At 42.0% G+C, this 27,435-nt stretch overlaps 2 protein-coding genes and 1 long non-coding RNA gene across 9 annotated transcripts; 2 read left to right on the top strand and 1 right to left on the bottom strand.

Moving 5' to 3' along the window:
- Positions 1–568: 568 nt before the first annotated feature.
- ZNF502 (zinc finger protein 502) lies at positions 569–16,375 on the top strand. 7 transcript variants are annotated; one of them, XM_055343473.1, is made up of 5 exons: positions 569–646; positions 1,009–1,175; positions 7,696–7,801; positions 11,768–11,877; positions 12,609–16,375. In XM_055343473.1, the coding sequence occupies exons 4-5, from the start codon at positions 11,823–11,825 to the stop codon at positions 14,177–14,179; spliced, it is 1,626 nt and encodes a 541-aa protein (XP_055199448.1). In that variant the 5' UTR covers positions 569–646; positions 1,009–1,175; positions 7,696–7,801; positions 11,768–11,822; the 3' UTR covers positions 14,180–16,375. The 7 variants fall into 7 exon arrangements, with proteins under 7 accessions (XP_055199448.1, XP_055199445.1, XP_055199443.1 ...); XM_055343470.1 differs by having other exon boundaries at positions 2,735–7,801; XM_055343468.1 differs by lacking the exon at positions 7,696–7,801.
- A 2,773-nt stretch (positions 16,376–19,148) lies between these two features.
- On the bottom strand, positions 19,149–20,620 carry LOC129521724 (uncharacterized). Its single transcript, XR_008666856.1, has 2 exons — positions 20,069–20,620; positions 19,149–19,429 (listed from the first exon to the last, which is right to left on the bottom strand). It is a non-coding gene; the product is annotated as an uncharacterized LOC129521724 (long non-coding RNA).
- A 5,546-nt stretch (positions 20,621–26,166) lies between these two features.
- On the top strand, positions 26,167–27,396 carry ZNF501 (zinc finger protein 501). The gene has a single exon (XM_055343474.1). The coding sequence runs from the start codon at positions 26,181–26,183 to the stop codon at positions 26,994–26,996; it is 816 nt and encodes a 271-aa protein (XP_055199449.1). The 5' UTR covers positions 26,167–26,180; the 3' UTR covers positions 26,997–27,396.
- The last annotated feature ends 39 nt before the right edge of the window (positions 27,397–27,435 follow it).

The following is a 27,435-nucleotide window of genomic DNA, read 5'->3' as shown; positions in this document are numbered from 1 at the left end:
CACTTACGATACAGGAGAAAATGTGCATGCGAACAGAGTTAAGAGAGATTGCTGGGTGATGATGTCAGCATGTGGGGGCCTAGAACAGGAATTTGTCCATTATTCTTAGTAAATAGTGGATCATTCAAGATTCGTACTCAGGGTCTCCCTCTGCCTGTGTCTCTGCCTCTCTCTTTCTCTCTCTGCGTTTCTCGTGAATAAATGAATAAAATATTAAAAAAAAAAAAAAAGATTTTTACTCCGGGGCTATTTTTAGCAGGTGGACTACGCTAGGTGCCTCGCAGCGGCAGCCTCTTCCGAGTCCTACCCAGCACGCTCTCCAACACTAACGCCCCCCATCTACAGCTTTCCTGGGGGATGAAGCGGTCACCGTGCTCCGGGAAAAGGTGGTCTCTAATGGGACGTCATGCACTTGGCTGAGTTTAGAGAGAAACCAGGCCGGGATCGCCTTCTTCGGGGACCCCGGGAGCGAGACTCAGGCAGCGGAAGGCCTCGCGAGACGAGGCGCGCGGAGCCGCTGGTGACGCACTACCGGCCGCGCCACTGCTCTTCCGGCCTGGGGGCGGGGCGGTGAGCCGGTGTCCTGGGCCTGCGCGCACCTGTGGGACCGTAGTCGCCACCCCGCGGGGAGCCCCTGGACCTCACGGTGAGCGGGCGGGGCCTCGGGGAGGGGAGAGGAGTGGCTCCGGGCGCCTTCGCCTGGGGCCGCGGGCCGGAGGCTTTTGGAGGCAGCCTGCCCCCGGCCTCGTGCGGCCCCGAACTCCCAGCGGCCTCGGCACAGCGTCCGGCGCGGAGCAGGCGGCTGAGAGGACCGTGCGAATTCGCACGAGCGAATGAGCGATGACTGACTGATGGCTAGATGCATGGATGATCTAGAGCTAGGGCTCACGTTCGGAAACGAAGCCCCAGGGCTCAGAGTTCTCGGTCTGAATACCATCTCTCCCCCGTCCTCCCACCCCCTCCCCATTAATCCTGCCTGCAGCTCAGAGACCTTTTTTTTTTTTTTAGGGACCGTCATAGTAGGAACCGGCAGTAGTGTGAAGGTGGCGAGTCTCGAGTCTCTGAGTTGCAATTCCTGAGGATACAGAGGCTGTTTTCTCATCTCTAAAGTTGGACTGTCTACCGTGTCTAGTAGTCCTTGTCTTCCTTGCTTTGCAAGGCTCAGTTGACAGCATGTATGTGATAGCACGCACGGACACGTTCATGTCTTGCAACAAAATTTTACTGTGCGTTACTTGCCTAGTTGGACACAGAACCCAGGGACGGGGCTACAGAGTGAGAGACCTTGGACCTGGAACATGCTTACAGTCTAGTTAGTGCTGGGAGATATACATGTGAACAGGTTTTTGTGATTATCTAAAACATACTTAGTGCTAAGTAGGACTGTTCGAAGCAGCTGTGCTGATTGAACCTTCAGAACAACCCATTATCTGTAGTTTTTTTTTTTTTTAAGGTTTCATTTATTTATTCATAAGAGACACAAAGACAGGCAGAGGGAGAAGCAGGCACCCTGCAGGGAACCCGATGCGGGACTTGATTCTGGGACCTCAGGGTCATGCCCTGGGCTGAAGGCAGACGCTCAACCACTGAGCCACCCAGGCATCCCTTATGTGTAGTTTTTTTAATGAGGATATTGAGGTACGGAGAGAATAGGAGACGATGGAAGGACATATTGCTACTTAGTGACCCAAGGCTGCAGAAGAGAGAGATCCAGAATGCTGCTACAGCCTAGATGAGTATGTTACTTGTGGCCAACTGACAAACCCAAGAAGGGCTTCAGGGAGGAGTACATTTTGAGTGTGGTCTTATTGAAGGAATTGTTTCAAATTCTCAAAAAATCCCACCTGGCTTGCCCATAATCCTTTAGCTAATTATTGAGAGGTAAAGAGGTGGCAGGGAGGAAAAGCTTACAAAGTAAGGGGAGAGAGAGCCAGCTCCTTGTTACTTTGAACGGGATTAAGCTATTAAAAGCTCTCCTGGGACGCCTGGGTGGCCCAGGGTGTAATCCTGAAGTCCCCCGATCAAGTCCCATATCGGGCTCCCTGCCTGAAGCCTGCTTCTCCCTCTGCCTGTGTCTCTGCCTCTCTCTGTGTGTGTCTCTCATGAATAAATAAAATCTTTTTAAAAAAATTAAAAAATAAAAGCTTTCCTTTTTTTCCTTTTACCCTTCACCATAATACCCATCTCGCCCCTAACGTGGATTCTGACAGATCCTTTTATCTTCTTAAAATCACTGACAAAATCAGATTATTCTATACTAGGCATTGGTGGAAAAACCTGTACCTTCCTCTCCGGGAAATTTATAGACTAGGGGGTCAGTAAACTATGGCCTCTAGGCAAAATGTCTATCACCTGTTTTTGTTTAAAAAAAAAAAAAAAAAAGAAAAAAGTCTTACTGAAACGCAGCCAAGCTCATTTATATATTTTTATTTTTATTTATTTTTAAAGATTTTATTTATTCATGAGAGACACACACAGAGAGGCAGAGACACAGGCAGATGGAGAATCAGGTTCCTTGTAGGGAGCCCAATGTGGGACTCGATCCCCCAACTGGGATCACGCCCTGAGCTGAAGACAGACGCTCAAGCACTGAGCAATCCAGGAATCCCCCCCCCTTTTTTTTTTTTTTTACATATTATGTGTGTAGTTGTTTTCAAACTACAAAGTTGAATAGTTGTGACAGAGACCATATTGCCCCTGAAGCCTTAATTATTTATTTTCTAACCCATTACAGGAAAATTTGCAGTTTGACATAAATTGCTGACAGCTCAGATGATCCACAGTTGGAGGAGAGGGTTGTCAGCAAGATGTCTTTTCTTCTCCATAGATTTTAGTATCAAACATAATAATGCCTGACCCCTGTGGAATACTTGCCATGTGGCAGATGTCTTTATAAATGCTTTACGTGAATTAACTCGTTTGGTTAAGGATTCACAGAATGTTAAAACTGAAAGGACTCATAGATACTATCTTTTCGCCCCCATGGATATTATCTAATTTGTCAGCTTTTACAGGTAAGTAGCCTGTCATGTAGGCCCATCACATGGGCTGTGACAGAACAATTTCCTGATTTCCATTTCAATCCACTTTAATCTTACTCTGAATGAGAGGCCAATACCTTATTCACTGGATCTGGCATTTTGTTAGTTGTTACTCCTTTTGTTTCTGTTTTTTTTTTTTTTTTTTGATCATTGAAACCTGTGAGCAGGAACTACAGTTCAGTCATTTTTTTACATAATTATTTCTCTAACTTTAATACATATTTATTGTAGGGAAAGTGAAATATATAGAAGAGTATAAAGGACAAATGAAAGTAACCCATTAAATGACCTAAGGATCAGTGTGTTGACATTTTGGTGGATTTCTTCTGTCCTTTGTGCTTTTTTTTTTTTGTGTGTGTGTGTGTGTGTGTTTTGTATATGTCTGTGTATTAATAATAGTTCTTATTGAATGTTTACTTAGTACTGGTACATGTATGCATATTTTTATTTTACCATTTTGTATTCTCCAGTTTTAACATATTTTCTCATGGATATTCTTTGAAAACATGACGTTTTTAAAAGATTTTACTTATTTATTCATGAGAGACACAGAGAGAGAGGTAGAGACATAGCCATAGGGAGAAGTAGGCTTCCTGCAGGGAGCCTGATGTGGGACTCCATCCCAGGACCCCGGGATCATGACTTGAGCCCAAGGCAGATGCTCAACCACTGAGCCACCCAGGCATCCCAACATGAATTTTTTTTTAAGGGTAAGGAACTCCAAATCCTGAGAAGGAAAAAGTGTAATTCTTTCATAAAAAGGATGTCTAAAGAAGCAAATTCTCCCCTAAAACTACCTCTTGTATTAAGGGTGTGAAAGACTCAATTAAGGACATTCATTCTGTTACCTTTTTTTTTTTTTTTTAAGATTTTTTTATTTTATTTATTCATAGAGACACAGAAAGAGAGAGGCAGAGACACAGGCAGAGGGAGAATCAGGCTCCATGCAGGGAGCCTGATGTGGGACTCTATCCCAGGTCTCCAGGATCACGCCCTGGGCTGCAGGCAGCACTAAACTGCAGCGCCACCAGGGCTGCCCTCATTCTGTTACCTTAAGCTGCGAGGCTGAGGGTTAGTTTTTCAACTCACCAAAATAATCTTTTTAAGGTTTGTTCTTCCAGAACAGAGCTCTTATATTTAACAACCGTTACATCTACCTGTCACGACAAATTGTTCGAATTAGTCAGTGAAGTCCAGGTTCTTGAGACCTGTTAATATGTACGTGAGCTATTACTGTAGCAGAGTTAAAAGGTGTGCCTTTGGGAATCTTAGGTTGATACTATCAGTTTCACTTGTGAGCTAAGACAGGATCCCTGAGAATTATGTGCTGCATTTCTCTGCAGATTAATTCACTAGAAGGTTCTCCAGTGCTCATACACAAAATTTTATGAAGTTGTAAGATTCGTCTTCTTTGCCCCAGTCTCACCCTATTCCAGAGTAGTAATCATTGAGAAATAATCTTCCTCTGTAGTCATTGAGAACCAAACATTGTGATAGCATTGGGCATTTTTTTTTAAGATTTTATTTATTCATGAGAGATACACAGAGAGAGGCAGAGGGAGAAGCAGGCTCCCTGCAGAGAGCCCAATGTGGGACTTGATCTTGGGGCTCCAGAATCACGCCCTGAGCTGAAGGCAGACACTCAACCACTGAGCCACCCAGGTGCCCAGCTTTGGGCATTTTGTAGTGAACAAGACAGACAAGCCTCTTGACTTCATGACACCTAGACCAGCAGGGTGAATCTTAACCAGAATTTATATCAAAATCAAGCAGGAAGATCCATTGGGTGGCTCAGCGGTTTAGAGCCTCCCTTTGGCCCAGGCCATGATCCTGGAGTCCCGGCATTGAGTCCCACCTCAGGCTCCCTGCATGGAGCCTGCTTTTCCCTCTGCCTGTGTCTCTACCTTTCTCTCTCTGTGTCTCTTGTGAATAAATAAATAAAATATTAAAAAAAATAATCAAGCAGGCATTAAGTAATTTTTCCAAAATCAAATTTATGTAACTTTAATTTGTACCTTTTTAAAAAGCTTTTAATTTTAATTCTGGTATAGTTAACATAGTGTTATATTAGTTTCAGGTGCACAGTGTAATGATTCAACAATTCTCTACATTACCCAGTGATTACCACAAGTGTAGTCTTTAATCTCCATCACCTATTTCACCCATTTCCCAACCCCCCAGTAACCATCAGTTTGTTCTCTGTAGTTAAGAGTCTGTTTCTTGATTTATCTCTCTTTTTTTCTTTGCTTGTTTTGTTTCTTAAATTCCACATATGAGTGAAATAATATGGTATTTATCTTTCTTTGGCTTATTTCACTTAACATTATACTCACTAGCTCCATCCATGTTTTTTCAAATGGCAAGATTTCATTCTTTTTTATGGCTGAATAATATTTCATTGTGTATTTACACCACATCTACTTTATCCATTCATCTACTTACTGATGGACACAGGCTGTTTCCATAATTTTGGAATTTTGGTTATTGTAATGCTGCAATAAACATAGGGGTGCATGTATCCCTTTGGATTAGTGTATTTGAATTTTGGGGGTAAATACCCAGTAATGTGATTATCAGATGGTAGGGTAGTTCTATTTTCAATTTTTTGAGGAAACTCCACACTATTTTCTAAGTGACTATACCAGTTTGCATTCCTACCAACGGTGCTCAAGTGTTCCTTTTTCTCCACATCATCTTCAACAGTTGTTGTCTCTTATGTTTTTTATTTTGTATTATCCTGTTTTAACATACTGCATTTTCTAATGAATATTCTTTTTTCTAATGGATATTCTTTGAAAAAATGATTTTTAACAGTTACAAAATCTATCATATTAATATGCCATCAGTGTTTATTTGCTCGTTTTATAATTATAGTAACAGTAATTATAGTAATTATAGTATGTGATCTTTGTACATAAATTTCTGTGCCCATCTCTGATTGTATTTTTTCACTTTTTTTTTTTTCTCGGATTATAGAAGCTGTTTATTCCTGAAGGAAAACTTTGAAATGTTACACAAAGATACACAAAAGACCTTTTGTTACACAAAGGTCTTTTTTTTTTTTTTTTAAGATTTTATTTATTTATTCATGAGAGACACACAGAGAGGCGGAAAAACAGGCTCCATGCAGGAAGCCTGACAGGGGACTCGATCCCAGGTCTCTAGGACCACACCCCAGGCCGAAGGTGGCACTAAACCTTTGAGCCACCCAGGCTGCCCAAAGATAGGTCTTAACACAAAAGTTTACCATAATCCTGTCCTTTAGAGATGCTTATGGTTAACAATTTGATACATATTCTTAGGGATTAGAGTCTTTTTAAAAGAAAGCATATTTTAGCATACATATACAGTGTTCTGATGTACTTGAAATTTTAATATCCTGCATTTTTTTATTTATATAGAGCATAAGTATTTTTCCACATGATCACATATTTTGAAGGATTTTTATTATAGAAAGAGAGGGCACGAGCAGGGGGAGGGGCAGAATGAGAGGGAGAAGCAGACTCCTCACTGGACAGGGAGCCCTATGTAGGGCTCAATTCCAGGACCCTGAGGTCATGACCTGGGCTGAAGACAGACACTTAACTGATTGAGCCATAAGTGCCCCTCATGTTTTCTTAATTATCTTAATGTCTATATAATTTCCACCAAGTGGAAGTACTATAATTTGCTAAGCCGCAGTGTCCATTCATAGAAAGATTGTGTTTTCCAACAACATTGCAGGGTATTTTTAATTTTTTTTACAGGTAATAAAAGAATTCAGCTTTTTTCTTCTTTGGGAAGTTACTTCTTTTTTTTCTTTTTTCTTTTATTTTTTTAAGATTTTATTTATTCATGAGAGACAGAGAGAGAGAGAGAGAGAGAGAGAGAGAGGGGCAGAGACCCAGGCAGAGGAAGAAGCAGGCTCCATGAAGGGAGTCCAATGTGGTACTTGATCCCAGGTCTCTAGGATCACATCCTTGGCTGAAGGCAGCACTAAACCACTGAGCCACTGGGGCTGCCCTATATTTTCTTTTATTTTAAAATATTTTATTTATTTATTCATTAGAGACACACAGGGAGAGAGAGGCAGAGACATAGGCAGAGGGAGAATCTGGCTCCATGCAGGGAGCCTGATGTGGGACTCAGTTTTGGAACCCTGGGATCACACCCTGAGCTGAAGGCAGACACTCAGCCACTGAGCCACCCAGGTGTCCTTTTTCTTCTTCTTCTTCTTTTTTTTTTTTAATTTTATTTATTTGTTCATGAGAGACACAGAGAGAGAGACAGAGACAGAGAGGCAGAGACATAGGCAGAGGGAGAAGCAGGCTGAGAGAGAGAGAGAGGCAGAGACATAGGCAGAGGGAGAAGCAGGCTCCATGCAGGGAGCCCGACTTGGAACTCCATCCCAGATCTCCAGGATCAGGCCCTGGGCTGAAGGCGGCACTAAACCGCTGAGCTACCCGGGCTTCCCCCCCCCCCCCCGACTTTTTTAAAAAATAGGCTCCATACCCAGCACGGAGCCCAACTTGGGGCTTGAACTGAATAACCCTGAATTCAAGACCTGAGCTGAGATCAAAAGTTGGATGGTTAACCATCTGAGCCACCCAGGTGCTCTGGGAAGTTACTTATTTATGAGAAAGTTCTTCTTCTTCTTCTTTTTTTTTTTTTAAAGATATTATTTCTCCATGAGAGACAAGCAGAGAGAGAAGTAGGCTCCCTGTAGGGAGCCCAATGTGGGACTCGATCCCGGGACACCAGGATCACGCCCTGGGCTGAAGGTAGGTGCTAAACCGCTGAGCCACCCAGGGATCCCTGAGAAAGTTCTAATAGTAGAATTATAGGTCAAAGAATATAGGTATTTTATAGACATACTAATAACTTTGAGAGTCTTTTGAGACACATTGTAGGTATTGTATATACTTAGTATAATTTTCTGATTTCCTATACTCAAAAAAAGGATGATCCCAGTATTCCAAGTGCAATTCATCCTACAACTTTAAGACCTGATTGATATATATTGCCAAATTATTTCTAGAAGGATGGTACCATCTTATATTCCCACTGCTGGTGTATGAGAAGCTCTTTTCCCCCATACCTTTGCCAGTCTTGATTTGTGGCACTTTAAAGAAAATTTCCAGTTTAATATAAAAATAGATTCTTTATTGTTTTGTTTCCATTTTTTTATTACTACCAAGATGGAACTTTGTTTTGATATGGTTATTGGCCTTTTGTAATTCTTGCTCTATATGTTGTATACTTCTCATTTTTTATGAGTTCATCTTTTTTCCTTAATTATTAATAAGTCTTTTATTCATTAGGTCCATCTACTTACTCTTTGATGTGTAAATCAGAAATACTTTTTTTAGATTGATTATCATTTTATTTTATTTGTATTTTGGATATAGAATAGAGATTGTTGCTCTTCTGTGACCAGATTTATCCAGCTTTGTCCTTTTTGGTTTGTGTTGGGTATTTATTTATTTATTTATTTATTTATTTATTTATTTATTTTTGCATAATGCTTAGAAAAGTCTACCCTAACCCTTAAGTCAATTATTTCTTAATATTTTATTTTGTGGTTTCATTTTTTTATATTTAACCCTTTAACCAGATTAGATTTATTTTGGTATATGGTATAGGTAGGAATCTCAGTAAGTGTTTTTTCCAGGTAATTAAGCAACAGTTTCAACATAATTTATAAGTAATTTTTTATGACTAGAGATGCCAATTTTATCGTATATTAAAATCTTTTAGGGCAGCCTGGGTGGCTCAGCGGTTTAGTGCTGCCTTCAGCCCAGGGTGTGATCCTGGAGACCCAGGATTGAATCGGAGTTGGGCTTCCTGCATGGAGCCTCCTTCTTCCTCTGCCTGTGTCTCTGCCTCTCTCTCTTTCTGTTTCTCATTAATAAATAAATAAAATATTTTTTTTAATAAATAAAATCTTTAAACAAGCAAACAAAAATCTTTTATTTCTTTCTTTCAGGGCATTAGGAATCTCTAAAATCAAAAGTCAGGGGATTCCTGGGTGGCTCAGTGGTTTAGAGCCTGCCTTTGGCCCAGGGCGTGATCCTGGAGTCCTGGGATCAAGTCCCACGTCGGGCTACCTGCATGGAGCCTGCTTCTCCCTCTGCCTGTGCCAGCTACGTGCAGGGAGCTGGATGTGGGACTCCATCTTGGGACTCCAGGATCATGTCCTGGGCTGAAGGCAGACACTCAACCGCTGAGCCACCCAGGCATCCCTCTATTTGGATATTTAAAAACTGAATGTATCTTTATCCCCAAAGCAATGTTCCCATTCTCTAAAGGTGGCTGTCATCACTCAAGCTCCAAACCAGAAAATAATCTTGACTTCTCCCTCTCCCTCACACCATATTCATCCAGTCTCTTAGTTGATCCAGTCTCCCTAGAAGGCTGCTGAACAACCTCCCAAAGGGTCTTCCAGTCTTCACCTTACCTCTACACCTTCCACCATTCAAACACAGTTTCCTTCTTTGCTATTGCGCAGAGGAATGTGTTCCTTTTTTAAAAAAAAAAAAAAATATTTATTCATGAGAGACACAGAGAGAAAGAGGCAGAGACACAGGCAGAGGGAGAAGCAGGCTCCATGCAGGCAGCCCGATGTGGGACTCGATCCCAGGACTCCAGGATCATGCCCTGGGCTGAAGGCAGGTGCCCAACTGCTGAGCCACCCAGGGACCCTGTGTTTGTTGTTGTTGTTGTTGTTGTTGTTGTTTTTTAAACAGCAGATAGATATACTCATGTCACTTTTTCCCCAAAAAACATTTTCATATTTCTTTTGTGGATTTCTACTCACTTTAAGGTAAATTCCTTAAAATGGTCCTCAGGGTTGTATTTGATCTGGCTTTTGCTTGTCTCAGGCTTCATGTCTTACTTTTGGTGCTTAATACTTTGTCTTACTAGATCTCCTTCACTGAGCTTGATTCCTTTTGTATATTCTGTTTCATATCTCTGGTATATTCTTTTCTTTCTTCAGCTGTTTCATTCCTATTTCTCTCTTTTTCAGGGAGGCTTTTTTCTCAAACTACATTAGGTCCCCTCTGCTCTACATTACCACATCCCATATTTCCACTTTTGTAATTCCTGTAATTGTAACTACACTTTAATGTCTCTGTCCAGCTGTAATCTAAGTTCTAGTCAAGTGGGGGCATGTTTGACTGTTTATCTATAGTCTAACTCCAAGTCCACTGTAACCCCACTCTACTTCATGGTTCTCCATAGGATTGTGTAGTAGCTTCTTTCTGTGCCCCTCTTATAGAAGAGGATCAGGAAATCCCAGATAGGATCCTCTTTTTTTTTAGATAGGGGAGGAGCAGAGGGAGAGGGACAAAGAATTCTAAGCAGGCTCCACACTGGACTTGCTGTAGGGCTCGATCTCACAACCCTGAGATCATGACCTGAGCTGAAATCAAGAGTCAGATGCTTAACTGACTGAGCCTCCCAGGTGCACCCCCCCACCGGAGATAGGATCCTCTTATACCTTTAAAATTCAGCACAGAAGTGCAGATGTTGATGGGAAGTCCATAGTACCAGCATTATTATGTATTTCAGCAGACCCAGACCATTCTTAACATGCCTTCTTAGCTCTTGATTATAGGTAAAATCATCTGTCTGTCTTCTTTTTTCCTTGAAATAATGCTGCTGATTCTACCTCCCACTTTAGGCTTATATGGGGAGACATTTTTGGATGAACAGTTGCAATTTAACATATCAAGCACCAGAAACTCTTTGTACCATTTTTTGTAACTTTCTTGTAAGTAAAAAATTATTTTGCAATTTGTTTTTTATTGTTGCTTTTTTAAAAGTAAGCTCCACACCCAGTATGGACCCCAAAATGGGGGGGGGGGGCTTGAACTCATGACCTGAGATCAAACCTGAGCTGAGATCAACAATTGGATGCTTAACCAACCGAGCCATGCAGGTGCCCCCTTTTTTTTCTTTTTTAAACTGCAGCCTATAATCTTAATATTGAGCTGTGCCTGAAGAAAAACTGTTCAGTTGATCTGACATCTAGAAGAAAGGGCAAGCAGTGTATCTCTAAGTTGTACAAATAGAGCTCCCTAACTCCTGTCCAGCTCCTTGGCATATAGTGGAGATGGGTATATCAGATTTAATGTATTAGCCTTGCTATAAGGTCATTTCCCTATGCAACTTTTTTTTTTTTTTTTTAAGATTTCATGTATTTGAAAGAGAGTGCACCTGCGTGAGCAGGGGAGGAGCAGAGGGACAGGGACAAGCAGGTTCTGCACTGAGCATGGAGCCCAATGTGGGGCTCAATCCCAGGACCCCGAGATCATGACCTGAACTGAAACCAAGATGCTTAACCAACTGAGCCACCCTGGCATCCCTTCCTATCCCTTCCTATGCTACTTTTGATTCTATTAATTGGCCTTCATATAGATTGTTATATAAAGGCATGAATACTTCTGTCTACTTCATAGATATCTTTATTATTATAAATAATATTCTGATTTATCCACCAAGCGCTTTAGGATTTGCTAATGTATCGGTCTGGCTGTCACTTTTTACACAGCTGGCAAATGGAATTTGTGAAGCTACAAGGCTGGTAGCCAACCATGATTTTTGCTGATGCGGTCACATTGCTATCTAAATAGATTTTGTGTGAATTATTTGACAGTATCCCTGGGCAACAGTTCTTTGTCATTTTCCTGTTTCCTGGGACAGTGATATCCCCTTCCCCACCTTTTTTTCCCTCCTATGAGCAGGGCTCCCAGTTTTCCAACTCTGAAGTGTTTTTCAATCAAAACAGAAGATTTGTGGATGTTGAATATGCAAGGAGCTGAAGAGAGAGAGCTTGGAAGAAAGGTTTGTCCAGGTGAGTAGCAAGGAAAAACCAGTGGGAGAAACAGCAGCGCTTTGGAAGTTTACAAGAGAAACTGATTAAAGCTCAAGAAATAAAATTACCCTTTCTTTTAGGGATGTTGGGGACAGATGGTGGTGAGCATCTCTCGGGGCTAACTTTTTCCCAGTACTCATTTTGTCTCATTTCTAGCATTTGCTTTTACATTCTCCCACTGTCCGTTCTGAGTAGAAACCATCTATGTTTCCTCTCTTGACCTAATCTCAGCTTGCTATTGTTTGTCATTGTCCTTTTATTTCTACCATCTCTGGTCCCTGGCTTCCTAAGTTTCTGTAGGTGCCCATTAAATGGGATACCTTATGAATGGTGATCCCCTTACCCTCCTATAGGTCTTTTCCATGACTTGTAATTGAATGACTTTGCTCCACGTGATTTTATTGGCCCTTATTTAATTTTTTTAATTTTTTATTTATGATAGTCACACAGAATGAGAGAAAGAGGCAGAGACATAGGCAGAGGGAGAAGCAGGCTCGATGCACCGGGAGCCTGACGTGGGATTCGATCCTGGATCTCCAGGATCGCGCCCTGGGCCAAAGGCAGGCGCTAAACCGCTGCGCCACCCAGGGATCCCTATTGGCCCTTATTTATATGTCATTACTGAGACATGTCAGAATTAGGCCCCTATAACCTCACAGGCTTCCACTCTGTCCTGCACAAGAGATACTCACTCTGATGTTTTCTTTCAGATTTGATGAACAAGTCTGTTCCAGAGCAGGATGCCTTTGAAATTGATTCACCAAGGATAGGAGCAAAGAGATTACAAGAGGATGCATACCAGGATTCTATATTTGAAGAAAAACATGCATGTGGGAGCATGAAGGAAAACTCTTCTGGAGAGGTTCCTGGACCATGCCTTTTTCAAGAAGGAGGTTTTGGGGAAATAACTTTTATCCACAAGGAAGCATCTCCTGAAACAATTAGCCAAGAATATAATTTTGAGAGAAGCTTGCTTTTGACCTCTAGCTTTGTTACACATCTCAGGGTTTCTACAGAAGAGAGCCTACATCAGTGGGAGACAAGTAGCATAACTAATGAGATTTCAGACCAAAGTAAATATCCAACTCTCTCTACACAGAAAAAGTCTTGGGAATGTAACGAATGTGGAAAAACTTTTACTCAGAGCTCATCCCTTATCCAACACCAGAGGACTCATACTGGAGAGAGACCCTATGCATGTGAGGAATGTGGGAAAGCCTTTAGTCGTAGTTCCTTCCTTGTTCAGCATCAAAGAATTCACACTGGAGTAAAACCATATGGATGTGAGCAATGTGGGAAAACCTTTCGATGTCGATCATTTCTTACTCAGCATCAGAGGATACATACTGGAGAGAAACCTTATAAATGTAATGAATGTGGGAATTCCTTCCGCAATCATTCACATCTCACTGAACATCAGAGAATTCACACTGGAGAGAAACCTTATAAATGTAATAGATGTGGGAAGGCATTCAATCAGAACACACACCTCATTCATCATCAGAGGATTCACACTGGTGAGAAACCTTATTTATGCAATGAATGTGGCTCTTCTTTCCGCAAACACTCAAATCTTACACAACATCAGAGAATTCACACTGGGGAAAAGCCTCATAAATGTGATCAGTGTGGGAAAACTTTCCAAACAAAGGCAAACCTTTCTCAGCATCAGAGAATTCATACTGGAGAGAAACCCTATAAATGTAAGGAATGTGGCAAAGCCTTTTGTCAGAGCCCATCCCTTATTAAACACCAACGAATTCACACTGGAGAAAAACCCTATAAATGTAAGGAATGTGGCAAAGCTTTTACTCAAAGCACCCCACTCACTAAGCATCAGAGAATTCATACAGGGGAGAGACCCTACAAATGCAGTGAATGTGGTAAAGCCTTCATTCAGAGCATTTGCCTCATTCGGCATCAGAGAAGTCACACTGGAGAAAAACCCTATAAATGCAATGAATGTGGGAAGGGCTTTAATCAGAATACTTGCCTCACTCAGCATATGAGAATTCATACTGGAGAGAAGCCCTATAAATGTAAAGAATGTGGGAAAGCCTTTGCTCATAGCTCATCTCTTACTGAACATCATAGAACCCACACTGGTGAGAAGCTCTATAAATGTAGTGAATGTGAGAAAACTTTTCGCAAGTATGCACACCTTAGTGAACATTACAGAATTCACACTGGTGAGAAACCTTATGAATGCATTGAATGTGGAAAATTCTTCAGACATAGTTCAGTCCTTTTCAGACATCAGAAACTTCACAATGGTGAATAACCTTGGTGTTCAGGTTATGACAGCTTCTCTAGAAAGAGTGACCAGGAATCTGGCTGGGAGCAGTGGGGCAAGGAGAGTTCTTGGAGGGAAGGATGAAGGAACATCGACCATTACACTCAGAAAAATATTTCCAGTAGTGGAGGTAGGAGCTTGGAAAATGCAGAGCCTACTCCAGCTAGGCATCTGGGAATACAAGGTGGAAAGGAAATTCCTGCCTTATGGATAAATCCTTGCCACCTGCCACTCCTTTCTCTTGTGACTCTCATATCTTAAGGTACCATTTGTTAACACTAGTGTTGCCTTTACTATACTCCTGCCCCACCTTCCCAACTTGTGACCTGTGTTCTGTGGCCAGTTGGCTGGGGTATTTCCTAACATTCAGTGTGAAAGTTGCAGCGGTTCTGAGGTAGAGCTAAGCAGCCTTCAGACATCTGAGGCTGCTCTGAACATGTCATCTGTAGAAGTGTTCTCATGAAGGGGAGATGGAAATAAGGGAAAATAAAGAATCCTTATTCATTCATACAACAGATAAGGGGATATGTGGCAAGAACTGGGCTGATACATTTACAGATATGTTTGCGAAGAAGGCTTTTATCAGGGTAAGGGAGATCTTTCCTGATCCTTTCAAGCTGGAGGGCAATTTGTGGCTAAAAAGGAAGGAGAAGGTCAAGAAGAACTTCTCTTGAATGATGCTAGTTTGTGGAGTCAGATCTGCTTAGAGAGCCACAAAGAGGAAGGTCCAACCTTTGCCCAGGGGAACACACACCCAGGAGGGAAATGATGTGCTCTAGGCTGCTGGTGCTGAGGCCAGCACAGGAAGCCTGTGTTTGACCTTTCAGTTCACTTTCATATCCCAGCCCTGGACTAAGGTGTACACCTGTCTCTTACAAGTTTGGGTGGACCACTGGTTTGCAGGGTCCAGGGGAAAGAGACCCACCAGGGTTAACTATGTCCAAAAAATGTTAATTGGCGTTTAGGGAGGAGAAACCATTAGTGAAAAAAGAAGATGGCCTTTTAGGTTGGCTGGACTTGGGGCTGCTGGACCAGTCCTTAAGAGAGTATTGGTCGTTTTAGCAGGGAGAGCTGGATTTCATGTAATTATGCCATTGGTGACTATAAGCAGATTTATTACATTTCACATGTTTCTGTTTTTATCGGACTACCTTATTCTTGGATATTTACCCTTCCCTGCAGGTTAGGAGTATCTAGGGAAATACTCATGGGATAAATTTGGAAAGTGTATTAGATAGGACTACCTCTTTTTAAAATCCCTGAATAGTACAGTTTGCCACTATGATATTTTATTCTTTTTAAGAGAAAGGGCATTTCCCCCCTATTTATCTCCTTACTCTTTTTCATGTTGTTTACTGTAACTGAGAACTGAGAGATTATGTGAGGATTGCTTTTGACTATTTGTAATAATTTCAATGCCCTGAAGCTTATATAGTCTTTAAAATAATGACTGTTAAAAACAAAGTCAGTTGATTCTGGAATGGTCGGTTACTTAAAACTCAGTATTAGTTTTTTTTTTTTTTTCCCCAGAGCAGCTATCCTGTAAGCAGTGGTTTGAGATATTAATCACCATTAATGGGAGTGTGGCAGAAATATCACTCTCTTCCTCTCCAGCTATGAAGATTATATTCTCAAAACCTGCCATGGGGCAACTCATAATTGAGTAAATTAATTCCTTATGGACAAAAATAACCCTGTTAAAACTTTATGGTCATGAAAAATATTACTCAAAGAAAATATTGATGTATTTGTACTTCCTAAATGAAAATAACACTACAGAATTTATTGCTGGCACATAGTAAATGTTCAGTAAATATTTGTTGAGTTAATATATTTTAATCAAATTTTGCCCACCAGAAACTTTAGCAACTTCCTGATATGAAGATATTTATACACTACTGTCTATAAAGTCTTGAGATTAGAATTGGGAGAGTTCTTTTTGGGGGGTGGGGGAGAGTTTTCTTAAGGAAGAAATCGGAAATCTAAGGATGAAAGGTATCTTCAAGTTCTTGTTAGAGTTTCCAAAAATAAAAAAAAAATTTTAATCCTCAGGCTGAGAGTCTGATACCATTTTAACTTCCTGAGAAAACAGGAAGGAGGGATCCCTGGGTGGCACAGCGGTTTGGCGCCTGCCTTTGGCCCAGGGCGCGATCCTGGAGACCCGGGATTGAATCCCACATCGGGCTCCCGGTGCATGGAGCCTGCTTCTCCCTCTGCCTGTGTCTCTGCCTCTCTCTCTCTCTCTCTCTCTCTCTCTCTCTCTCTCTGTGACTATCATAAATTAAAAAAAAATAAAAAATAAAACAGGAAGGAAAGGAACTTGTCATCTTGTCACATGTTCTCTTATCACATGTTCTCACACTTGCAAGTATTTGCTCCTAGTTTCCTCCCAGTTGCTGGTCCAGTTGCTGGCCAGTCACATGCCCAGTCACTCCAGTCCCAAATCATGGAATTGCTCTTGGTCAGTCTTTTGCTCAGTCATCACATCCAAGCAACTACTGTATCCTGCTTCCATCTCCTAAATCTAGGAGCCATCTCCATTGCTATCACTTTAGTTCACTCCCCAGTCTATTTTCTAGACCATTTTCTTATTTTCACAATCAGTCTTACAGTTGCTTGCCCCACAAGGCTGTCTTTCACAAATTTTTCTGGATGGTATTTGTAAGACACAACTGGCAGCTCTACTGTTACCTCAAAATATCCAAGCCCCTTAAGAGATATCTGAAGCTCCTCCACTGGGCCATGCCTATGCTATCACACTCAGCTGCCTTCCCTGCATTGCATGCTGTTTCACAGTACAAATTCCTGTGATTCCACATCATTGCTGGACTCATCTTTGGCACCTTTTGCATATACTATTCCTATTGCCTCAATTTCCTTCCTTAATTCTGCTTGCCTGGAAAGCTTTTGTGTCACTTTTTTTTTTTAAAGATTTTATTTATTTATTCACGAGAGACAGAGAGAGAGGCACAGACACAGGTAGAGGGAGAAGCAGGCTCCACGTAGGGAGCCGGATGTCCAGGACCACACTCTGGGCTGAAGGCAGCAATAAAGTGGTGAGCGACCCAGGCTGCCTGATTTTGTGTCACTTGTGAATGTGCTCATGCAACATCTCCTTTGAAGCTGTCTCTGACCTCACATATTTTGTATTTCTGCATTTTGTATCTTCATTTTATTTATCATGTTGCATTGTAATGGCTTGTGTACAAACCTTTCTCTCCCCACTGAACTATCAGCTGTTAGAGCAGGAGCCATGTGATATTTGTTTATTCATCTTTGTATCCACAGTCTCTGGCACTTCCTTGCGATTAGTAAATATGTGTTGAGCTCAGTTAAAATATTGAGTCAGAGATTTCTCCATGCCTACCTGTAGGGTGTGACTTAGGTCCACAGTTGCCAGCAGAAAGGTGTGCAGAGTATGAGTATGCCACTGAAGTGTTTGCCAGGTGCAAGAATTCTGAATCTTTCCTAAAGATACAGATTGTGTCCTTATATTAAGCAGGGGGTCCCTTAAGAAAAAGTAATATTTTGTAGCAAGAAAAAAAAAAAACCCTTGTTATAAGGTTGTTTTGTTACAAATTAGCTATTTAAATGTTCCATCACAGTTTAGCAAAGTACTTACAGATATGTTGATGTCATGGTCTACAGGAAGAGGCAAATGCTTGCAGCTGTAGAAGTACAACTATGTCAGCTGGAATATCCCTGAAATAGGAAGTAGGAGTTGAATAGTGTTGCTGGTCTGGCAGGAGAGCTTTTGAGTTTAGCAATTCCAATGTGGAAGCATTTCCTGAGTTCATGGCTTTACCTGGCTCCAGATGATAAAGAACTGCAATGTGTTGCTTATTCTCAGTGTGCTGAAATTTATTCTGTGATTTCAGAAGAACATGGGATGAGGCTACATCATATCCTCAGAACAACAGTAGAGAAAACAGAAAGGTGGATGGTCTTGCCCAACGTCACATAGCTAGTAAGTGTCAAGTGGAATTTAAACTCCCATATCTTTTTTCACTTTTCCTTCAGATTTCTCTTTATTAGTCATACCTCTGTTCCATGATGCCTCTTTAGTTATAATTATTATAGAGCTGACCACATAGGACTTCAATTTTGGCCTGCTTGTGGGGATGGGAGGAGCTCATTTTAATATTTTGAAGTAATCTCTACACCAACATGGGGCTCAAACTCACAACCCAGAGATGACTAGTCACATGCTCTATCAACTGAGCCAGCCAGGCTCCCCTGGGAGCTCATTTTAGATCAAAAAGCTTTTTTTGCCTACAGACCTTCCTGTGTATAAGTGTGAGAAGTACATTGGTTTTACATTTTGATTTCACCTTTCTGCCTACATAATACAGAAGTCTAGCTTTTACCCCAGGTGGTTTTAATTTTCACTGCCCTTGAGCTCATGACCACTGCAAAGCTAAGGTCACTTTTGTGGAAAGTTTTTGGTAGCCACTCTTCCCCTGCCCACCCCCCACTCCATTTTCCACCTCATTGAAGGAAGCTTAGCCCAAATTGTATTAAGCCACAGATTCATGTTTCTGGTAAATTGCTCTATGGTACTCTACTCCAGAGTTAGTTTCTACACAGCAGAGTCTGCTGACTTAGATTCTTTGAAGCTTAAACGGGGCAAAAATGATTAGGCCTAGGCTTTCTGACCTGTGGGATGTTAGGGCTTGTGCAGGGGGCTGGGGGTGGGGGTGGCAGAGAACTTGCTATTTGATTCCAAAGAAGTGCTGAGAATGTGACACTTGGTAAAAAGTAAGATGAACTCAACATTATTGTTCCCTGGCATGTCAGCTGACAGTTCTACAAAGGATCCTCTTTTAGCTGAACAGGGTTAGTGATGGCCTTAGTCTGGGGCAGCCCAGTGATTAGGGCATCACTCCTCATTTCAGCCTCCTAAAGGTAAAACAGCCAGTCTGGAAATTTAAGCAGATAACTTCTCTATTGCATCTCATTCATTTTTTTCCAGTGTTTATTGAGTGCCCCCTATGGATTGTACAGTAGACAACTGTATTTCCCAGAGCTTGCACATCAGTAAGAATGTCTGTAAGTGTATCAGGTGCCCTGCCACCCATGCCTTCATCTCAGGAATACACTCAAGAGGAGCCTGTATGTGCAAGTATTTCCTGAGCAAGTCTCAGTAAGATATGAAGTTTTGCAGCAGAGGTGATGAGGGCCTTGAAGGCTGGCAAGGTCCCGTGAAGCCAATGCAGGTCAAAGAGGACGAGCTGGAATCTGTGGAACATGATAGGACAAACATTTTTTTTAAAAGATTATATTTATTCATGAGATACACAGAGAGAGGGAGAGAGAGGCAGAGGCACAAGCAGAAGGAGAAGCAGTCTCCATGCAGGAGCCAGACGTGGGACTCGATCCCTGGACTCCAGGATCACGCCCTGGGCTGAAGGCAGGCGCTAAACCGCTGAGCCACCCAGGGATCCCCTACTGAACTTTTTTTTAGTGCTGTAAGGTCTTAGTAGTTATATATATTAACCTCATTTAATCCTCATGGTAACCTGAAATGCGGTGTCATTATTATTTCTGTTCTATAAGTCAGGAAACAGCTACAGAGAAGTAAATAACTTGCCCAAGTTTGCACGCTGAAAATCAGGGACTTGACCTGAAAACAGAGCTCTAATGCTCTTAGGGCCAACTGTTGAACAAAGATCCTAAAGCAGAGGGAACTTGGGGTGCCTGTGAGGAGGCCAGTTTTCTGGCAGGTGAGAATGTAAGAAAAGTTGAAGCCAGCTTTGAGAAGCCCTCCAAAAGTCAGTGACACGGAAGAGTTTTTAGGAAGATAAGGCAAGTTGCAGAATGAACAGTAAAAGCGCCTTGTGGTCCAGGCCAGCAGTCTCTTTGGTTCGGTTTCCTTACTCTGGGAAGGAGCGCGGTGAGGTGGGTTTACGGCTGTTTCTGCAGCTGGGGCTCCGGTGTCGGGCTGAACCCCCAGCTCTGGGCCGGGCAGGAAGCACCGAGAGGGAGCCGCTCCCGCCTTCCTAGAGAGGAGCCCACAGGGGTCTGACCGCGGCGCGGACTGTTGACGTCACGCGGGCCCGGCGCGGCGGGCGCTGGCTGCAAGGCGCCGCCAGGTGTCGCAGGCAGCGCCGTGCGTGTCGAGTCGGCGGTGCCCAGCTGCTACGGTTTTGTCGTCGCCCCTCCCTCGGAGCCGGGGCCGGCCCGCCGCAGCGCCTCTTCCTCGCGCGGAGACCCTCGGAGGAGGGGTCGGGTGCCGCGGGGTCCTGAAGAGAGAAAGGCGAAGCCTGTTCGAGAGCCCTGTTCTGGGAATCGGGAGACCTGGGTACCGTTTGCATGTACTTCGGGGACGAAGCGAACTTCTGATTCCTCAGCTCTCTGATTTCCAGAAGCCAGTGCTGTTTCTTGCTGTGCCACTTGACAAAGTCGAGCGGGTTGAATGATTATATGCGAGAGTTATCAACTTCCTTTAAGCTTTTAATCTCCTCTCATAGCAACAAAATAGGTACCTGTGAGGACATATAGACCCGAGACTTTAACAGCAGGTACTATTGAAGGCTTTTTTCTAAAGGCTTCCCATGTATTAACTCATTCATGCATCATCACAACCCTATAAAGTCATTATTTAGTCCATATGACGTTTGAGAAATGACCTCGAAAAGGTTAAGCAACTTCCCACTATCATTTGCTCATATTTGGTAGAGCAGGATTCAAACCGAGTCCTGGCCCCGAAGTCCACGCCATACTTCGGGTTTAGCAGAGGAAGACAAATATAATCAGAGCATCAAAACAGTAGAAAGTGCTGCAGTAGAGGTATGTGAAATTCTTTGAGAACGTAAAGGAGAAAAGGCCTTGCAAAAAAAAAAATAATAATAATTACCCACCTATGAGAAGTGTAGTGGTTCACTTGTTCGTACAAGTTTAAAAAGTAGTAGTTTGTTCAGTGTCCGATAGGGGGTGCTAGTGGATTGGGATGGATTAGACTGGTCATCAGATCCCTGATTTTTTTTTTTTTTTTAATTTATGATAGTCACAGAGAGAGAGAGAGAGAGGGAGGGAGGGAGGCAGAGACACAGGCAGAGGGAGAAGCAGGCTCCATGCAGGGAGCCTGATGTGGGATTCGATCCCGGGTCTCCAGGATCACGCACTGGGCCAAACCGCTACGCCACCCAGGGATCCCAGATCCCTGACTTTTAATACACTGTTCTTTCCTCCCCATTCAGAGGGAGTTCTTAAAAGCTTTCTTCCCAGGAGGGGTCTTTAACATCTTCCAAAAGACTCCCCCTGTCCTTTCTTCTACATGCTGCCTAAATGCAGTCTTATTTTCCTGAAATTCCTCTACCTCTGATTCTGGTAAGATAACTGTAGGGGAGTTTCCTTGCTGTTGACTCAGCCTATTCTCTGACAGAGTACCTGTGCAGTTAGTATTTTTCAAATAAATGAATAACCAGCCTCAATCAAAGATGGACTGGACTTGAGGTTTTTGCTCTTTTCCCGTGTTTTTGGAATCAAGGGATTACAGAATGTTGGTACTAGTTTTCCACTTTCAATTCACAGATAAGACTGAGTGAGTGACTAGCTTTAGGTCACTGAACAAGTCAGTAGCAAAGCCCTGACTAGAATGCAGACTTCTTGACTCAGGCCAGCGTTTATTCTAATGCCCTCTACCATGGCCCCAGTTTTTGACTTTTGAAGTCAATGGCTTTTCCAGTAGGTTTGGGGAGGGGCCTTTGGATCCAACTTTCTCTTTTGTGGAGGTATTTTTACTTGAGGATAGTTCTTAGGAGGACCTGCCCCCTTTCTTTGTGCAGTGTCAGGTCTCTTGGAGGACTACCCACTTATTGATTTTGGTCATTGGTGATACTTTTTAAAAAAGACTTTTTAGGGATCCCTGGGTGGCGCAGCGGTTTGGCGCCTGCCTTTGGCCCAGGGCGCGATCCTGGAGACCCAGGATCGAATCCCACGTCGGGCTCCCGGTGCATGGAGCCTGCTTCTCCCTCTGCCTGTGTCTCTGCCTCTCTCTCTCTCTCACTGTGTGCCTATCATAAATAAAAAAAAAAAAAAATTTAAAAAAAAAAAAAAAAGACTTTTTAGAGAGTGAGCATGTGCATTTGCATGTAGGAGGAAGGGCAGAGGGAGAGGGATTGAGAGTCTTAAGGAGACTTCATGCTGAGCTTGGAACTCGATGTGGGGCTTGATTTCACCACTCTGAAATCATCACCTGAGCCAAAACCAAGAGTCAACCACTTACCCACCTGTACCACCCAGGTGCCGCATTGGTGATACTGTTCTGATTCTTCATTTAGACTTAAAATAGTTATTTGGCTAGGGATTGGCTATTCCTGGGTTCCTCTGAGTTCAGAATAGGAAGGAAGTAGGCTTACAATTTATGGGTGCTTTTTCCTCTCCCTCCATGCCTCAGATGCCTGCCCTCCCTCAAGAGAAGGCCCCAGAAGACAAACCAGTGTTGTTTGTGTTCCTAACGGCTTATCTCTGGGTAAGTGAAATCTAACTAGAGAGCCCAGGATGGGTGTGTTCATTCACAAGTGGTGGCAGAGCTATTGTGAGATGACCCACCAGTGACAACTACACCTAAACACTGCAGACTAAAAACACAGAACCACTCAGAAATGGCCCCATCTTATTAAAATCAGACTGATTATGGCCTGTTGTGGAAGCAGGCAATAGAGTAATTGTTTTGGACAGATCAGATAATATACTAATTTTATATCACATGTACTTAAACTGTAGCAAGAATAGCTAGTTACCTGGTAGCTACTCACTGAACTGGTAACTATCATGTCTTAATGGTGTAGCAGTCAGATATGGGAAAACTGGTAGTAAATTACTGGAAGACTCATCACAAAAGTGGTTTAAGTGTGTCCTCAAAGAATATGAATGGGCTCCTGACTCTGGAACAAGAGCCTAAGTAATAGCAACTTCCATTATTATGGGGCATCAGAAGGCAACATGGAGCTTGGGGATTTGTTAAATTCAGTAAGAACAGTATTGTATGAACTGGATTCTTAGGCTATAGGAACTCCATGAATAGACTGTCACTGTTTATGGCTGACGAACTCAGTTTAGTTTAATATGTAGGCATAATATATGTGTATGTGTTTGTGTACATGCATTGAGAGATGGCTAAAAGAAAAGGCTGTCAAAAAACCAAGTGTATTTTCACTAGGTGATAGGATTTCAAGTAATTTCCTTTGTGGACTGTTTTTTTAGAATGAGTATGCATTCTTTGTGTGGTAAAACAACAACAACAACACTTTCTGAGACAATAAAAATAAAGGAAATGAAAGTGTGGTTAGAGTTTTGGTTTTATGTTTAGCTGTTTAAACCACCTGGCATTAAATTTTATATACAATGTATCTGTACTGGAAGTACACAAAAAATAAAGATAGCTATGTTCAGGAAAAATATTCAATAAATTTAGCAACCAATGCAGTACAGTACTACCCAATCAGATCCGTCTCTGACTGTAAACAGTGCAGAGATACCAGTGTATACCAACTAACTCTTAGGGTAGACCCATATGTACTAACAAGAAATGATTTTGAAGACACATTCTTTAGTGTAAAAAGAAAAAAGCAATAGCACAATAGAACCTATAGAACAATTTTATCTATGTAGAGAGAATAAAATGTGTAGAAAAAAGACTGAAAGGGATGATTGGGTGACTCAATGGTTGAGCATCTGCCTTTGGCTCAGGGTGTGATCCCGGGATCTGGGATTGAGTCTCACATCGGGTTCCTTGCCGGGAGCTTGCTTCTCCCTCTGCCTGTGTCTTTGCCTCTCTTTCTGTGTGTTTCTCACGAATAGATAAAAATCTTAAAAAAAAAGACTGAAAGAATATACTCTAGAGTTAATGTTTCCTTCCTAATTAAGGAAGGAAATGGGTTGGGGCAGTCTTGGTGGCTCAGCAGTTTAGCGCCTTTGACCTGGGGCGTAATCCTGGAGACCCGGATTGAATCCTGCGTCGGGCTCCTTGCATGAAGCCTGCTTCTCCCTCTACCTGTCTCTGTGTCTCTCATGAATAAAAAAAAAAAAAATTAAAAAAAGGAAGGAAATGGGTTTGAGTAGGGTGGGATGGTGAGGAAAAAAATGACTATCCCACATCTTTCTGTATTACCTAAATATTTTAAAGTGAGGATATATTAATGTATAATTTATATTAAAAAACTAAAGTAAACAGGGGCCTTAGAGAATAAGAATGTGTCAGTGTCTCTGGCACTATTCAGGGAAGATGTTGCTGATGTGTGGCACCTAAGTATCTGCTCTCAGATTCTGTGTGCCCTTATTCAGAGCATCAGGGTTTCAAAGTCTGATGCCATTCAGATCATCTAAGTATTTCTTTTTCTCCAGTTCTAAGGAGTGTCCTCAATGACTTGTTTTTTTTTTTTTTATGATTTGGTTCTTATACAGTTTTTCTATAGTGGAGAGAATGTGTCAACCAGCTGGACATTGAGCGTATATATTTTTCACTGTAGATCAGCAAAGTGACTGTTTTCTACATCACCTTGTGAATATGATTAGTATACATCAGATTCTGAAGCATTTCATTAGTGTCAAAGGTGAGGGCCAGATTCTGGACCATCATGCTATAGTCAAGTTACTGTCCAATAGGAATCTCTTCCCCAAGGACCACCCCATCCTATTTTTCTTCAAACAAAACAATATTTTACTTTTAGTAAGCAGGGCTCTATTTTCAAACCTAAAGATCTTCCAGACGGGAGAGAGCTACAGATGCTGAATATTTTGGAGAGAGAGGTCCAAAAAGACACCCATTAAAGTGAGTGAATAGGAAGGATTAGTGTGATCGACCTAGTAGAAGTTACAACTTGGAAAGCCTTTTTTTTTTTTTTTTAATATTTAAGGGGGTACCTGGGTGACTCACTGGTTGAGCATCTGCCTTTGGCTCAAATTATGATCCTGAGATCCTGGGATTGAGTCTCACATCATGCTCCCTGTAGGGAGCCTGCTTCTTCCTCTACCTTTGTCTCTGGCTCTCCCTCCGTGTCTCTCATGAATAAATAAAATCTTTTAAAGAATTATTTATTTTTAGAAAGAGAAGGGGGGAGCAGCAGAGGAGAGGATGAGAGAGAATCTGAAGAAGACTCCCCACTGAGCACATAGAGCCCAACATGGGGCTCGATCCCAGGACCCTGAGATCATGACCTGAGCCAAAACCAAGAGTTGGATCCTTACTGAACTGAGCCATCCAGGCACACCTTTGAAATCTTAAAGAGAAATTGAGTGTCCCTAGACAATGATGTAAGCTTGTACTTTCTCAAATGGCATGAACAAGATATTGCTTACAGGCAACCTAAGAAAATATAATTACTTTTCACCTATTTTTTGAGGAGTAGAGACTGTAGGTAGGTAGTAATTTTCCCTAACATGAATTTACCCAAGATTAGTATGCTCATCCCTTTCACATCCTACTGTGTATCACTCTGGATAATCCTAAATTACCTGGATTCATTTTTTAGTATTTAAGTGTTCCACAATCACAATAGGGAATTTTATAGATTTCCCAAGACCTGTCACTACTTAATCTCTTCTCCCTAATATCTAATCTTTTCTCTAGGTCATTGTGATCCATCTCTATTATTGAGAAGAGGATAAAATCAAGATTCCACAATGCAGGTCCCTTGTTCTTCATACAGGACATTTTCCTTCATGATTTTTTTTTTTTTTCAGGCAAGAACACCAAGCCTGATGCAACAGTGTTAAATGACTTGTGGAAGCTGTGGAGTGTCAGAGAACCTGGTTGTCTGGGGTTTGCATTTGGAGAAGGTGAAGACACATGCTGAAGAAGGCGGAGGAGGCATATCCTGCAGGAATGCCCAAGAGGATAGTTCATGTACTCATATACCCAAAGCTTTCCCAGGACAGTGTTATTGTAACCATAATCATCTCTGAGAAAGCACTTTGGAAATATGATTTTGGGAGTTTCCTCTAAACCTGAAACTACTGGACAGACATTCCTTGTATTACAAGCAGCATGAGTTCCAGCCAGATTCCACTGCACATGAACCCTCAGAGTTGTAACATGTGGAAGAAACCTTCAAAGTGTAGTGAATGTGGGAAATTCTTTACTCAGAGATCATCTCTTACTCAGCATCAGAGGATTCACACGGGAGAGAAGCCCTACATATGTAGTGAGTGTGGAACTTGTTTCCGTAAACAGTCAAATCTTACTCAACATTTGAGAATTCACACAGGAGAGAAACCGTATAAATGTATCGAATGCGAGAAAGCCTTTCAAACAAAAGCAATCCTTGTTCAGCATCTGAGAATTCATACTGGAGAGAAACCCTATAAATGCATGGAATGTGGCAAAGCCTTTTGTCAGAGTCCATCCCTTATCAAACACCTGCGAATTCATACTGGAGAGAAACCGTATAAATGCATCGAATGTGGCAAAGCCTTTAGTCAAAGCATTTGCCTTACTCGTCACCAGAGAAGTCATTCTGGAGATAAACCTTATAAGTGTAACGAATGTGGGAAAGCCTTTAATCAGAGTACATGCCTCATGCAGCATCAGAGAATTCATTCAGGAGAGAAGCCTTACACATGTACTAAATGTGGTAAAGCCTTCACTCAGAACTCCTCCCTTGTTGAGCATGAGAGAACTCACACTGGAGAGAAACTTTACAAGTGTAGTGAGTGTGAAAAAACTTTCCGCAAACAAGCACACCTTAGTGAACATTACAGAATTCACACCGGAGAAAAACCTTATGAATGTGTTGAATGTGGGAAATCCTTCAGGCACAGCTCAGCGCTTGTTCGACACCAGAGACTTCATGCTGGAGAATAAAATTTGAGATATAACATTGTGGAAAGATTTGTATGAAAATGCCAATCTCCTCCCCCTCCCCAAATTCTTAGAACTTTAAGACTCAGTCTTCAGCAGGGATGAATGTTCTGTATGTTGAGCAAGACACAAAGCATCCTGAAAGTTAAGAAAACAGACTCAGAACTAGGTAGTCTTGAGTTTGATGCCTTCTCTACCACTTAATGGGTGTAAGACCAGATCCTCTCTGAGCCTGTTTTCCCTATCCTCCTCAAAAGTATAATGAGGGGAAAAAAGTATAATGTTATCTTGAGAATAAAATGGGTTGTATATAGTAAATAACTGCCATTAATTGGTTTTGAGTTATAGATGTTCCAGAAATTATATAAATCTGGCTACTGAAAACAAGCAAAGCTAAGCATTAGATTTTGGTTCTTAATGTATTTTCAAAAAAAACCATTCT

Source organism: Nyctereutes procyonoides, unplaced genomic scaffold, assembly GCF_905146905.1.
Source record: "Nyctereutes procyonoides isolate TBG_1078 unplaced genomic scaffold, NYPRO_anot_genome, whole genome shotgun sequence".
NCBI classification, from domain to species: domain Eukaryota; kingdom Metazoa; phylum Chordata; class Mammalia; order Carnivora; family Canidae; genus Nyctereutes; species Nyctereutes procyonoides.
The sequence above is the reverse complement of the archived record's forward strand: the minus strand, read 5'-3'. Positions and strand labels throughout refer to the sequence as shown.

Excerpts from the sequence above, each read along its gene's own strand:
- ZNF502 (XM_055343467.1), top strand. The coding sequence starts at position 11,760 with ATGAGCAGGGCTCCCAGTTTTCCAACTCTGAAGTGTTTTTCAATCAAA. Across the intron at positions 11,878-12,608 it reads TGGAAGAAAGGTTTGTCCAG|ATTTGATGAACAAGTCTGTT; the intron begins GTGAGTAGCAAG and ends GTTTTCTTTCAG.
- ZNF501 (XM_055343474.1), top strand. The coding sequence starts at position 26,181 with ATGAGTTCCAGCCAGATTCCACTGCACATGAACCCTCAGAGTTGTAAC.